Below are 14,886 nucleotides of genomic sequence, written 5' to 3' on the forward strand. Positions count from 1 at the left end.
AAACCATGTTCTTCACCTCTCCCAGCCTCAGTTTCTCACTGGGTGAACTGGGTTCAGGACTGCAATAGCTCATAGGGTCATGGTAGTGTTAGTCGCTTAGTCGCTCAGTCATGTCCAACTCTTAGTGACCCCATGGACTGTAGCCCACTAGGCTCCTCTGTCCATGGAATTCTCCAGGATAAAATACTGGAGTGGGCTGCCATTCTCTTCTCCAGGGGTTCTTCCCAACTCAGGGCTTGAACCCCGGTCTCCTGTATTCCAGGCTGGTTCTTTACCATCTGAGCCACCAGGGAAGCCCCACAGGGTCATAGTAACAATTAAACACATTAGTGCTGGGAAAGGGCTTAGCACAGAGTCGCTATTCAATGTGAGCGCCCCTCCCCCAAAATCAGAACACCCCCACCCCCACCCCCACATCAAGCAGTCAAGCAGCAGTTTACGTCTGCAGGGCAGGGTAGGGGGAATGACTTAATCACATCCCAAAGCAAAGAATAGCCATATTTCAGATAGATATACCATTTTTTTTGAGATCTTTTAACATATTGGCAGTAATTTCTGAATAGGTTTCATGCTCACCCTCACAAACCACTAGCAGCAGGAGGATGGATTCAGAGACAATCACCTGGTTCAACCTAGACAGCTGAGGCCCAGAGAGGGGCCCTGGCCCTCCCACATTGCCCCACCAGACCAAAGTCAAGAACCCTGGTCATCTGAGACCCAGTCCCTAGTGTCTGCCTCTGCCCCAAATAGAGTTTATGGCCTGGACTCCCAAATAGAGTCCACATGGTCTCCCAGGCCAAGGTAGGGCAGGGGGCAGTCTGGCTGCCTAACCAGGGTCAGGCACAGCGAACAGCAGGGGTCAGAGCCCTGACTTTGTGGGAAAAGGCCAGGGTCTGGTCTGGCTTGGCCACAGACTCCCTCCATGACCTTCCTCACTCCAAACTTCAGTGTAGATGATGGAATTGAACAAGATGATTTCCACAGGTTCAGCAGCTTGCTTGCTTGCTTGCTTGCTTGCTAAGTCGCTTCAGTCGTGTCCGACTCTGTGCGACCCCATGGACGGCAGCTCACCAGGCTCCGCCGTCCCTAGGATTCTCTAGGCAAGAATACTGGAGTGGGTTGCCATTTCCTTCTCCAGTGCATGAAAGGGAAAAGTGAAAGTGAAGTTGCTCAGTCGTGTCCGACTCTTAGCGACCCCATGGACTGTAGCCTACCAGGCTCCTCCATCCATGGGATTTTCCAGGCAAGAGTACTGGAGTGGGGTGCCATTGCCTTCTCCGCAGCTTGGGTGCTCACTAAAATTTGAGATTCAGAGCAATGACCTCCTGCTCAGGCAATGGGGTTGAGGACTGGACTCAGAATGAGACAGAGTTTGAAGGGATATTTGAAGAGATAGCAACGGTGCAAACTCTGAGGATCCTGCTTCTGAATTTAAAAACTCCACAGAGAAGGGAATGGAAACCCACTCCAGTATTCTTGCCTAAAAAATACCATGGACAGAGGAGCCTGGCGGGCTATAATCCGTGGGGCCACAAAGAGTCAGACGCGACTGAGCAACTGAGCACAATCCTAGAAGTGATGAATGTGACAATCACACATTGGCCAGGAAATCACAAATTGGCCAGGAAATGCAATCATAACATGTGTTCAGAGGGGAGAGTACCAAAACGATTTAGTGACTAGCACCAGTGACACCCACAGCAGAGTAAGCCAGAGCACCCACTGCAAAACAGCATCCAACAGCCCCACCTGGAGGGCTACAGTCCACCAGACAGAAAGGGTAGTGCAGATGGAATTGCAACAGCTGAACAACGGCAACACCACCCCTGTGTGACCCAGATCCCAATTAGCCAGGGTGGAGGCAGCTTCAGGGGGCTTCTCTGGTGGCTCAGATGGTAAAGAATCCGCCTGCAATACAGGAGACCTGGGTTCAATCCCTGGCTGAGAAGATTCCCTGGAGGAGCACATGGCAACCCACTCCAGTATTCTTGTCTGGAGAATCCCCATGGACAGAGGAGCCTGGCAGGCTACAGTCCACAGGGTCACAAAGATTTGGACAGGACTGAGCAACTAAGCACAGCACAGCCCAGGCAACTTCAGGAATCAGCCCAGCACCCATCTGCCCTTAGCCTGTTCTCTGCCTAGGGTGGAGACTCTGGGAGTAGTCTGTCTTCCAGAGTTAGTGCTGCCTCCTAGGAGCAGCTAAGAATCACTCCTTGGCAATTAGCCCCAGGAAGCTCAGCTCTTGGGCAGGTATTTGCTTTAGATGAACTGAGTGTACTAAGCCAAGGAAAGAGCAAAGTGAGTTTACCTTCCTTAAGGGATACACAAAACACACCCTGTCCTCTGCTGTCATGCTGATTACAGGAGCTTATTTACAAAGCCTGTGCCCTGTGCTTCAGTCATTCAATAGGCACTTAGCAAAGCTAGCACTGTACTGGGTTGAGAACTTGTGCTCTGGGATCAGGACACCAGTTTTCAAATCTTAGCACCACCACTGATACTCATGGTCTTAGGAAACTTGAATCTTTCTGTACCTTAAAATCCTCATATATAAAATGGGGATATGACAGTAATGCTTAATCACTGTGAAAATTAAATTAGATGTTATTACAAAGTGCTCAACATAACACAACTAACTTATCGATTTGAAAATGCTAATTTCAGATTCTCATCTAGACTTTTTTATGGCTAAGAAAGACTAGCCTGTATCAGACCAACTCACTCACTGAGGATAACTAAAAAGGCTGGATTAAACATTTATGAAATCTGTTCAAAGGCATGGAAGAGCTACCAAGGCAATTGGTAAGGGCAGTAAGAACTTGAGGGGCCAAGACCTTGAAGAAAAGAGAAGTAATATTTTATTTCACTTTTTTCCTTAAGGCATTTTCCAGTTTGTAGGGGGCAGTGGCAACCATGGAGTCGGGAAGTCAGAATTGGGATTTAGAGCTGAAAAAGGTGAAAGGCCCTGTTAAACACCTCCAGTTTTTAACTGGGAGCCCAAAAGACTGTCTTCTAGGAATACTGGTTGAACAGATATAGACCAGACTCGGGAAGACTGAAACATAGCTCCAAGTCAATGCAATAACAGATTGGGTTAAGGTGGCCTGTCCCTTCTTTAGCTGTCTGTCAGAAGAAAAAGTAAATCTTCTCTAAAAGGAGATAATATTAACCAGGGCTCAAGCTATCTCTACAATGTTGGGCATTTAATTAAAAAATTATCTAGCATTACAGGAGATAAGACTTAATGACCCAAAGCCAAGAGCGATAAAACAGACAATAGAAACAAGAGAGTTTCAGACACGGACTTCAAAGAGTTTAATACGTTTGAGAAAATACATAAGAGGAAGTTTTTTAGTAGAAAACTGGAATTTATGAAATAGAATCAAGTGGCAATTCTAGAACTAGAAAGTTATAACAATTGAAATTAAGAACTGAATAGAAGGATTTTACAGCAGAGAAGACACAAGTGAAGACAAGATTAGTGAACTGGATGACAGATCAGTAGAATAATAGCCAAAGAGAATGGGGGGTGGGGGGAAATACTAGAAAATATAGAATAGTGTGTAAGAGATGTGTGGGACAATGCCAAATGGTTGAACACGTACACAATTAGGGTTTCAGAAGGAGAGAAGAGAAAGAATAGAGGAAAAGATAATGGCTGAAATTTTTCCAAAACGGGCAGAAGTCAAGCCAGACTGTAGAAGCATCAGGAAGACCACAGAGGATAAAGACAAAGAAAATCTCACCTTGGCACATCATAGTAAAACTGCCAAAACCCAAAGATAAAGAGTCTTCTCTGTAAAAGAAAAGAAACAAGAGCCTTACACCCTCTAGCCACCCAGGCTCCCCTACCCTTGTCCAGTGTCAGCTTTCAAGAGTCTGTCGTGAGGTGAGCTGAAGGGCTAGACTCCATCTCTCCATCATCTCTGCATCAGCCTCAGACAGAGCCTTTCCCACAGGAAGGACAATGTCAGAAAATGATGTGGTGCAGAAGGGGTGAAATTTGGGAATCTTACAGCACCCCCTGAGGGCAACAGGAAGAAACTGTTGGGATTTACCTCCACATCAACCCCAAGGTTAAAAAAAAAAAAAATGAAACAAGTTTGCCTACTGTGTGAACCAGACCATATGTTCTCTGATTCTGATCTTCCTTTTAGTCTAGCCACTAGACCCAAATCGATTTCCCTCTCTGAGCATCCATTTCCTCAGTTGTAAGATGTGGCTGTTAATAAGTATCAAGCAAGTGTATCATTCAGTGATGTCATGGATGTGAAGATGCTTTGCAAACTGTAAATTGTCATACTCCTTCAGCGGTTGCTACTGCCGCCTGGCAGAACCAACAGCTGCAGATTAAAGACAGCAGATGGTTCGTGCAAACAGGGAGCTTCCTGAGGAATCTGTGGTCGGTAGATGCCCTCAAGGGTCAACATATGCTTTCTTTGCCAGGATTTTGGGGGTTCTGAATTCCTGCCAGTGTAGTGTGTCAGCCAAGAGCTTATGGCTGGAGTCCCAGGAAAGCTGCTACTTTCCCTGGTGGCTCTTACCAGCATGGTGCCAGGGGAGGGTGCCCTGGAGTCACCAGGTTGGGCAGAACTGGAAATGGCCTCCAGGCCCTCTGACCTGCTTGGGCCAAGCTGATTCCCACCTGGGTCCAGAGTGACAACTCAAACTGTCCCTCACTAGTGTACTAGTCCTCACCTTTGCACACCCTGTCATCAAATTCTCTCCAACTCCACTGTGTACAGGCTTTGGACTCAGGAAGGACAATTCAGGGCCTGTCCCTGAGGCCCTTCCACCTGAAGGGTGGAAACTGTTCTGATTCCAAACTCGATATGACCAGCCCCCCCAGATCTGAGGCCTGAGAGCCCCTTCTCTATCAGCCACCACTACAACAACGTGACTAATATGGAATTCTCACTATGTTCTTCATTGTTCTAAGCACTTGATTTAGCTTAAAGCATTTAGTCATCACCACATCCCATCAGGGAGGTTCTCATAATAGCCCCAAATTACAGGTGTGAATTGGAGAAGGAAATGGCAACCCACTCCAGTATCCTTGCCTGGAAAATTCCATGGACAGAGGAGCCTGGCAGGCTACAGTCCACGGAGTCGCAAACAGTCGGACGCGACTGAGCAACTTCATTCACAGGGCTTCCCTGGTGGCTCAGCAGTAAAGAACCCACCTGCCAATGCAGGACACGCAAGTTTGATTCCTGGGTCAGGAAGATCTCCTGGAGAAGCAAATGGCAACCCACTCCAGTATTCTTGCCTGGAGAATCCCATGGACAGAGGAGCCTGGCAGGCTATAGTCCATGGGGTCACAAAAGATTCAGACATGATTTAGCGACTAACCAACAACAACAATAGGTGTTAACACTGAAGCAGAGAGGCCCTGTGTCCAGGTCATGCTCTGTTACTCATCCAGCATGCTCATCCCAGCGAAGCATGGTTCTGATTGCACCCCTCCCACTCCAACTCAGAGCCCTTTTCTGACACTTTTTCACAATTCTAGCACAGCTCCATGGCAATGATCTCATCCTCCAAAGGCCTTAATACCTGTGATTCCATGTTATAGAACAGAATTCTCAAATAGATGTCTTAAATTCCCCAGACTCTGATGCTTCTGTATGCATTTCCCAAATTCTAGAATCCAATGATAGATCCCACAACCAGTTACAACAAGAAAATCCTAGAAGGGGATTCTAGCAGCCAGTGATTGGGCTTTTAAGTCTAGATTCAACAGTATAATCTTAGGGGACTGATGGGGGTAGGATTGGACTCTAATAGAATGTCCAGTCTAGGAAGGACCTGGGGCCTTGGGTCTGCTCCAGCCCAACCCATGTAGGGACTGTCCCTTCTCACTAGCCATCTAAAACCTCAGGAGCTCCTCACTGTCACAAGGTCACTCACTGGCCAGGCAGCAGGTCACGAGGTCTGGCCTTGGATATTGGGTAAATCCATAGATCTCTCTGAGCTTCAGTTTCTTCCTCTGGACAAGCTGGGACTAGATCGGATGGTTTCTAGCGCCTCTATTGCTCAGGGAAGGAAGTTGTCTAAATCCCAATAGCTGCCCCTGATTAGGACTACTGATCATGATCATCAGGTAATGAGCACCTAGGCACTGAGCTGAGCACTTTATAGCTATTTACTCATTTAATTGTTTCCCTGGTGGCTCAGACAGTAAAAAATCCACCCACAATGCAGGAGGTCTGGATTCGATCCCTGGGTTGGGAAGATTCCCCTGGAGGAGGGCATGACAACCCACTCCAGTATTCTTGCCTGGGGAACCCCCATGGACAGGGGAGCCTGGTAGGCAACAGTCCATGGGGTCGCAAAGAGTTGGACACAACTGAGGGACTAAGCACAGTACTCACTTAATTAGCCCAAGAAGGCTTCCTGCAGGAGAGGAGGTGGAGAGTCTGTGTCTGTCTGGAGGACTAGAGGGAGTGGGGAGGGAGAGAAGATAGCAAGATCTGCCACAAGGAAATCCAGGGACGCGGTGGAGAAGCCACTCTTCCCATGTGGGGTGAGCTGTTGCTTCCCAGAGGCAGAGGCGGGAGCTTCCCTGGCAATCCAGAGGTTAAGACTCCTGGTTTCCACTGCAAGGGGCCCGAGCCCTGGTCAGGGACGTTCCCTATGCCCTCGAGATGCGGCAAAAAAAAAAAAAAAAAAAGTCTCACAGAGGCAGAGGCAGGGGCTAGCCAAGATGGCATGATCTCTGCGCTCCCAGGCACTGAACGGAGCCACAGAACCGACGGTGGGGTGGAAAGCCCAGATGCCCGGAGGACCTCTCAGTTGCTCTCTGCCCACAGGACGACTGTGAGCTGAGCCCCTGACATGTGGGCTGGCCGCGGCCGGCAGCGGGAGGAAGCTGAATGAGTGCCCGGAGTCCGCAGGTCGATGCCGCCCCCAGAGAAGAGCCAGGGGCCCCCGGCCCGGGCGCTCGCGGGCCGCGCTCAGGACCGGCTGCCCGGCCCGGCGTCCCCGGCGCTGTTCTGCGCCTGCGGCCTGTGCTTGTTGCTGGCGGGCGTGAACGTGACGCTGGTGGGCGCCTTCGCCTCCTTCGTCCCCGCACACAACGCGCCCCTCGTCGTGGGGCCGGCGCTGCTCGGGCTGGCGCTCGGCTTCTTCGCGGCCTGCTGCGTGTGTAGCCGCCGCCGCGGCGGCCCCGCGCCCCGTTCGCGCTCGGCGAGGGCTGGGGGTCCCGGACCGGGCGGCGGCGGCGGGCGCGTGGCGCTGGAGATGGAGAGCAGCGAGCGCACGGCGCAGGACACCACTGCCGTGCAGCTCAGCCCCGCCGCCTCGGACGCGTCGTCCGGCCGCTCCAGCCCGGGCCCCGGCCCCTTCGCCCTGGACGCCCCCGCGCCCGCGGCCGTCTACGCGCCGCGCGCCGACGGAGCCCGGCTCGACCTGCCCCGGGAGCGCGTCGCCCCCTAGTGAACCGGGTTCCTGGTCCTGACTTCCCCAGTCCTGGTTCCCTCCCATCAGTGCCATTGAGGAAAAGCAGGGAGGAGGAGAAAGACAAGAAAACGGAATTTTTTGTACGGGTCTGGGGCTGGGCACAGGTGGCCTCTTCTGTCCCATCTCTGGAACTTCCGGGGGCAGGGTGGGGAGGGGAATGTGATGACGGTGCCCGAGCACTGACAGCCCTCAAAGGAGGGAGCAATGCCTTGGCCCTTTGGGTGCGGTCTGCTGGGTTCTGGTTTACCTCACTCCCCAGACTTCGTGGAACTGGGCTGCTGGACCTTCCCCCCTCGCACCCGCCACCCATGGCATTTGGGCATCGTGAACAGGGCCACTCTGAGGGGGTTGACTCAGCAAGGCCCGTGCCCTGGAGGGGTGGGAGGAAGCGGGGAGACGCGACGGGTCAGCCTGGGCTGTCTCCTGTGCCCCTCTGCTGTGAAAGGCTGCGAGCTCCCCTCCCGCGCCTCCCTGACCTCCCTGCCTCTACCCCAACCTGACCGTTTGGGATTAATGGAGAGGAGGATCTGATCTGAGCCAGATCATCCATAAGGTAGAGCTGGGTTGAGCACACTCCCATCCTTTCTGCTAGTGGCACAGATGGTAAAGAACCCTGCAATGCAGGAGACCAAGGTTCCATCCTTGGGTAGGTAAGATCTCCTGGAGAAGGGAATGGCTACTCACTCCAGTATTCTTGCCTGGAGAATTCCATGGAAAGAGGAGCCTGAGTGAGCTGAGCTACTAACACAGAGCAGGGTGGCCTGAGGGAGATAAGAAGGAGTGGTGAGGAGGTTCCTCCCACCCTGAAGGTCTCCACCTGAACCTCACTGTGTATTCCTGCTGTGTCTCGCTCTGCTCCTTAATAAAGCACCTTTGGAGTCAAGTCCTGACTGCAAGACCTCCGATCCTGAACCCTGGAGTCTGCAGTCCTCCCAGCCAGTGCCTGGTGCTTCATCATCTCAGCACCAGCTCCTCTTGGAGACCTAGAAGAGAGCCCCAGGAATGTGTGACTGTGAACAAAAGACTGAGATTGTGTGTGCCTGTGAACAACTGTGGAAACAGAGTGTCAGACTGGGGGGGCACTCAATGAATATATGAGTGTGACTGTGAGTGAGACAGCCTGGCTATGTGGATGAGATGGGGAGTGTGGGAGTATTTTGGGTGGCACTGTCTGACATCACACCTGTGTGGGAGCGTGCATGTGTTGTGTGTGTGTGTGTGTGTGTGTGTGTGTAGGGGGTTGTTGTCGAGGGCTGGGTCACCCAGCAGGGATGGTGAGGGAAGAAGGGCTTCCCCAGTCTTGCAAAGCCTACACTTTTCTCGTGGCCTCTGCTGGGCTTGCAGAGTCTGAGCTGTCTAGGTGGGTGAGAGCATCTGGCGGACGAATGCTGACTGCCTTGCAAGAGAAACAAGGGGGCTGGGGACGGGGAGGAAGACCTTGCAACTCTGGGCCAGCCCCTCTCTCACTGCAGGGACCCAGGCAAGCAGTGCCCAGTGATGGTGGCACACAGTGCCATGACTCCCTGCCCAGCCACCCTCGGCTTCATCAGCCTCCCTTTCTCTTTCCAGACTGGGCTCTTCTGCTCTTCTGCCCCAACCCAGGCACTTCCCACCAGCCCTGGGGCTTTGTCCTCTTCCTCTGACCTCCTTGCTGCCTCGGCCTCTCCTGCTGACTCCCGTTCCATGAACCCGGAGAAGAGCAACTCCCTCAGTGGGCGCTGAGCAGATCATCTCTGTTCATTAGCATGGGCTGATGGCCCTAACCTTTGAAGCATCTACCCCTGGAACTGATAACCCCTTCTCAGAGCACTTCCTCCCACCTAAGTGTGTGTGTGTGTGTGTGTGTGTGTGTGTGTGTGTGTGTGTGTGTGTGTGTGTGTGAGGAAGACCACCTCCCCAGCTCCAGGCCTGTCTCTTCTCGTCCACTGGCAGCCTCAGACTCAACCTGCTGCCTTGGTAGAGTGGGAGGTGAATGGGGCCACTGCTGATGCCGCCTTCAGGTGTGGTTTGGACCACCCTTCTTCTGCCACCTTCTTAGGAAGAGGCACCCAAGATTCTAGCCCTGGAATGCCAGGCCCTGCCCAAACCCCTCTCCCTCCTGCTGGTGGAGGCCTGGAGTTACACCATCAGGGCTTCTTCCTCTTCTTACAGGAAGACTTCCTGATCCTGTCTGGGAGCCTGGCTGCTGGGGAGGAGGGTGAGGTTAAGATTCAGAGCAGCTAAGGTTCATGTGCTAAGTTTCAGAGTAGTGGGCCACAGGTGTATGATGAACAGAGCAGGAGGAGGGTGGCATCAGAGGAGGGCTCTGGCTCCTCCATTGCCACGCCCAACTGAAGGTCATGCTTTGTCCCATCTGCACCTCCTCCCCTTCCCCAGGCTCACCAGGAGATATCTGCATACCCAAGGACCCACTCTCCAATCAGCCAGCCCTATACCAGAGCCCCCCAGTGTCTCTCCAGGCCTGCTGCACCCCAAGACTCCTCCCCTGGTATATCTTCAGGGCCCTCTGGGGCAGTATGTCCACCAAGGAGCCAGCAAGGCCTAAGGGCAGCCCCAGTCTCCACCTACTAGGAGGCTGGAGGATTGCCCTGTCCCCACACCCCTGCAGGGCCCTCATAAGGGCCAGGTTCCAGGCCCTGAGGGCAGAGAGGGGCTCCAGGGGAGGGGCAGGTGGGGGCATGTTTCTGCAGAAGGAGAGAAGGTGATTCTGATAGTAAAGAGGCAGCAAGCTCCTTGACCTTGAGAAATCTGAGCGGGGACTGGCATCTCCCAAAGGGACGCTGCCCAGGGGTCCTAGGATGAAGGCACCACCTGCCTCCCGCCCACAGAGAGAAATACTGCTGGCCAAGCCAGGGGAGCCCACTAAGGGCCAAAAACTCAGATCCTCTCCCTTTCCTCCCACTAGAAGAAATGAGGGCAGCCACTTAGGACCTTTTTTTTTTTTTTACTAATTAATTCAGCAAATAATTCCTGAGTCTTACTATGGACGCATGGGCTTCCCAGGTGGCGCTAGTGGTAAAGAATCTGGCTGCCAATGCAGGAAATGTAAGAGACATCTTACATCTTACATCTCCCCTGGGTCAGGAAGATCCCCTGGAGAAGTGTATGGCAACCCACTCCAGTATTCTTGCCTGGAGAATCCCATAGACAGAGGAGCCTGGTGGGCTACAGTCCATAGGGTTGGATGTGACTGAACTGACTTAGCACATACACACTATGGACCCATAGCTTGGTGAACAAGTTCTGGGGGAGCTCACGTTCTACTTAGGGGAGAATTAAAGAATTAAATACATAAGCACACAAGACCAAAAACATTAGCTAGTGGATAGTGCTGTGCAGCAAATCACAATAGGAAGAAGTGACAGAGGGACTTGGATGGCTGGAGAGGTCTCCTCTGAGAGGTAACATTTAAATTGAGCTCTCAAAGCCATACAGAAGTCTAGAGCAAGAACATTTCAAGCTCAGGAAATGGCCGGTGTAACCCTAAGGTGAAAATGAACTTGGCCTCCGTGTGTCAGACCAAGGAAGAAGGGATGTGGAGACAAGGGTGGGAGATGAAGCTAGAGAAGGTGGGGAGGGGGTTATCACTCTGCTCCTGTAAAGCTAGGAAACCAAGGCAAGGAGCTGGGGTTTTAATCTCCGTGAGATGGGAGCCACTGGTGGGTTTTAAGCAGGGATGTGACATGATCTGATTTATGACTGCACAGCTTGCTCTGCCTGCTGTGTGGAAAATAGAGTATTGAGGGACATGAGGGAAAAGAGGGGCCGGGTTAGGAGCTCACTGCAGTGGGAAATGCTGGGGATGGGGACCAGAGTGGTGGCTGTGAGCTGGGCAGATCCTACACCCATTTTTGAGGTCTCCCTATGAATATTTAAGGGAGTAAGAGAGAGGAATCTGGGGGGGAAGTTCTAGAATTTTGGTTTGCGCAGCTGGGCCTATGGTGGAGGACAAAGCAAGGGCTATGGTCAGGTGAAAGGTCAGCTAACCCAGTGGAGCTGTCCCATAGGAGCTGGAGCCACACCCCCGAGTTCCAGACAGAGAGCCCTGGTGACGCAGATGAAGAAGCTGTTAACCTGTGGGTGGTGGTGAAGCCATGCATCCCGATGAGATGAGTGAGGGGAGATGAAGACGGGACCAGAACCTAGAGTAGTCCAACCTCTGACTCTAGGGCAGAGAAGGGACTTGAAGTTGCCCAGTTCTGAATCTCACCTTCTGCCAGTGCCTTTCCAGTGAGGTCTGTGCACTAGGAGTTGAGAATTAGGGAGAAGTGAGGAGAAGGTGACCTCTAAGAGGTTGGGACTTCTGGCTTGTTCACAGCTATGCACTCAGTGCCTACCTGGCATGAGGTAGGTGCCTGATAAATATTTGTCAAACAACTGAATGAGTAAAAAGGTGTGAATGCTATCACACAGCTAAGATTTTGGGCCTCCCACAGTAGACAGTTATCAAGATACCTAATTCTGAACAGGAAGTGAGAAAAGTTCTTATGTGTGTGGGGATTCCCCTGGCCAATTCCTGTTTTCAGCATTGTGGGGAGATGGAGTGAGGCTGGAATATAGAGCTGGCTAGATAGACACTGATGGATGCTCCTGAGGGCCAGGCTCCCTTAAGTAGGAGGTGGCCCGATAGGCGGGCTGACTGAGGGAACCAGTACTGCTAGGGACTGCCACCAGAGGGCACCCTGGGCACATGACAGGGGATAGAGGTGACAGTCCGGCCAGACTGCACAACTTCCCCCATTTCCTTTTCTGAGGCGCCGAGCCTGAAGAGATGGAGAGCAGGGAGTTGGGTGTGCATGAAGAAGTGGGTATTAAAGTCATCCAGAATTACTAAGTGACATCTCCAACTCTGGATTCTGACCTTATCACAGAGGGAGGCCTGATACTGGACACAGATTTATGCTTTATCAAGGACACAGGTAAGTCCTGGGTCTGGTCCTAGACCGAGTCCTCACTCTGACCTTCGACTGGGCCCCTGCCCTGGTCCATATGAGGTCCTGACCTGAACTTGATGCTGATCACATTGTGAGCCTTGACCCTGACTGATCCATACAGTGAACACTGATTCTGATCAATGATGACCTGTATCAAAGATTGCACCCTGACCTGGGTACAGACTAAGCCTTAATCGTGGACAAACAGTAAGCTCTTATTCGGTCACAGACTGAGCCCTGACCTTGCTCCACACACTAAGCCCTGATTCTAACATCAGGCTGAACATGATGCTAGTCACAGAGTCCTGAATCAGGTCCCAAACTGAACACTTACCCAGAACTAAGACTGACCTTTTGTCGTGGTCACAGACTGAGCCTTGATCTCCAGGACTTGCTCCCAAATACCCAATGGACTTCAGGAGTTTCCAGATGAGGCTCTCAGGCCAGGCTTTAGCCCCAGGAGGCAGTAACTTCTGGAAACACTTTTGAGGGGGAGAGAAGAAATTCTGGGTCTCTGAATGGTCCAGAAACTCCTAGACATTGCATCCCTGAGAGGCCAGACAGAGAAAGGCTGGCTCTAGGCTGTCTGGGACATGACGGGGTAAGGACAGCTGGGCCTTCTCCAGGTACTCCTGGAGCTCCAGGTGGGGCCTGGCTGCCTGCCTGTGTCTGGGGGCCTCCAGCCTGGGCGCCCCTTCCATCTGTACTTCTGATTCCTGCAGAAAACTGGGCAAGTCCCTTCCACTCACTGGGCTGTGCTCTACCCCTTGTTACCTTTCAGGGATAAAGGGGAGAAGGTGACCAGGTCATGACTGAGGGTCCCATGTCCCTACCATGTGCCCTGGCAGGAAGGAGAAGCCCCCTTACTCTGGTCGATCGACAAGCAAGAAAAAGTGAATCGTGCTCAAGGTGGCACTCACCAGGCCTCAGGCTCAGGTGGGCAGTGGCAGTCAGACAAGAGCAGGGAGGCAGGAAGTAGGAGTCCCAGCGATCCCTGTGCACTCTGGGGGCCTAGGGTGTGTAAGGGGAGGCAGGTCCTCCCCTGGGCACACTGCCCAGGTCAGGGCTGGGCCCCAGGGCCTTGTCCCTGCAGGCCGAGCTGGCGTCAGCCAGGCCCTCCTCCGGCTTACCTGGGGAGGCGCTGGGGCGGGGAGGGGTGGGGGGCGCTGGGGGCCGAGCCAGGCAGGAGCGGGGGCGGGGGAGGGGGCGGCTCGAGTCAAAAAACGCTGACGCCGAAGACAATGAGCTCTCCGAGGCTGAGGCAACTCATTTGGTCCCGGCCACGCTTTATTAAATTCTCATAAACCTGTCAGGGGGGACAGGGCTCGCTTCAGTTTACCTCATTAGCCCGACACAATGACAGTGAGGGGGAGGGCGAGGGAGGGGGCGGCCAGGGGAGGCCCGGGCTCAGCGCTGAGAACCGAGCCAGCCAGGAAGATAATTGAATTAAGTGGCTTTTGTTAATGGTTTTTAAGACTCCGAAGTGTAAATAACATTTAGGGGCTTTCTTTTAATGGGGCTGGGGTTTTAGAGACCCCAGGAGCTTAGGGGAGGCCCACTCCAGGGGAGCTTGGGAGGGGCCACCTGCCAGAGCTGCCCTGAGATGGGATGCGGGGCAGTTAGGCTGGGAGAAGCGAGAGGAGGGGCCTAAGAAGGTGCAACAACTTCCTTGGTGGGTCTTTGAACCCAGATGAGGAGAGAAGAGGGCCTAGAGAGGGCAGAAAGGCAGGGGCTGACAGTGGTGACCTGGCCAGGGTTATATCTGAGGTGCTACTGGAGTCATGGACTGTGAGGGTCAAGAAACCTCAGGGTCAGAGGGTAGGGAGCGGGGTTGGGGGTCTTCATTCCTCACTCGGAGATCTGTGGTACTAGGCAGTTATGGCTGTATTGCCTATTGCCAGTGGAGAGGCCCCCTTGGAGACAGGGAGCACCCCTGTTTGTGACACCTGCGAAGGTTGTGGTGGTGGGTGGACTAGATCCCAGGTTCCTGAGGGAGACTGGACTTGAACTGAGCTATAAGAGAACCTGCAGATAGAGGTGGAGAGCTCACTTCTCTGGGGGCACAGGGCCTGGTGAGCTGCACTGGAGGGAACGGGGATGTGGACAAGCTGCTTGGGAATCTGTTCCCTGGCTTTCCTCAGTCACAGCGTCTCCCTCCCCACAGACAAGACCAGGTCCTGGAGCTGGCAGGAAGGGAGGGCAAGGGCTCTGGGCTAGGTAGGTCCCCAGGGGCTGGAGGTGCCGTGGGGCGGGGCTGGCCCTGGGCCAGCCCACAAAGGGTTAAGGCATTAATCACCCTGCATGCGACAAAGGGAAGTGAGTTTTCTGATCCAGAAAGGATCAGTCCCTGGGACGCCCCATCAGGCCCTTCAGCGTGAAATTACACCCCAGCGGGGGTGCTCCCCTCCCCCAACAAACACTACCCGCCTAGGCCTGGCACAGGATTAGGGCCTGGAGTCATCAGCTATTTAATAGATCCCACCCCCCT

The 14,886-nt window shown here is 53.0% G+C and overlaps 1 protein-coding gene across 1 annotated transcript; it reads left to right on the plus strand.

Annotated features, from left to right (window-relative positions):
- The first annotated feature begins 6,903 nt into the window (after positions 1-6,903).
- Positions 6,904-7,440, plus strand: TMEM275 (transmembrane protein 275). The gene has a single exon (XM_081488041.1). The coding sequence runs from the start codon at positions 6,904-6,906 to the stop codon at positions 7,438-7,440; it is 537 nt and encodes a 178-aa protein (XP_081344167.1).
- Positions 7,441-14,886: the final 7,446 nt, after the last annotated feature.

The sequence above is a fragment of the Giraffa tippelskirchi genome, chromosome 5 (genome assembly GCF_054371585.1).
Source record: "Giraffa tippelskirchi isolate mGirTip1 chromosome 5, T2T-mGirTip1v1.2.pri, whole genome shotgun sequence".
Lineage (NCBI taxonomy): Eukaryota > Metazoa > Chordata > Mammalia > Artiodactyla > Giraffidae > Giraffa > Giraffa tippelskirchi.

What these genes read in the sequence shown, in the direction of transcription:
- TMEM275 (XM_081488041.1), top strand. Translation starts at nt 6,904, where the DNA reads ATGCCGCCCCCAGAGAAGAGCCAGGGGCCCCCGGCCCGGGCGCTCGCG.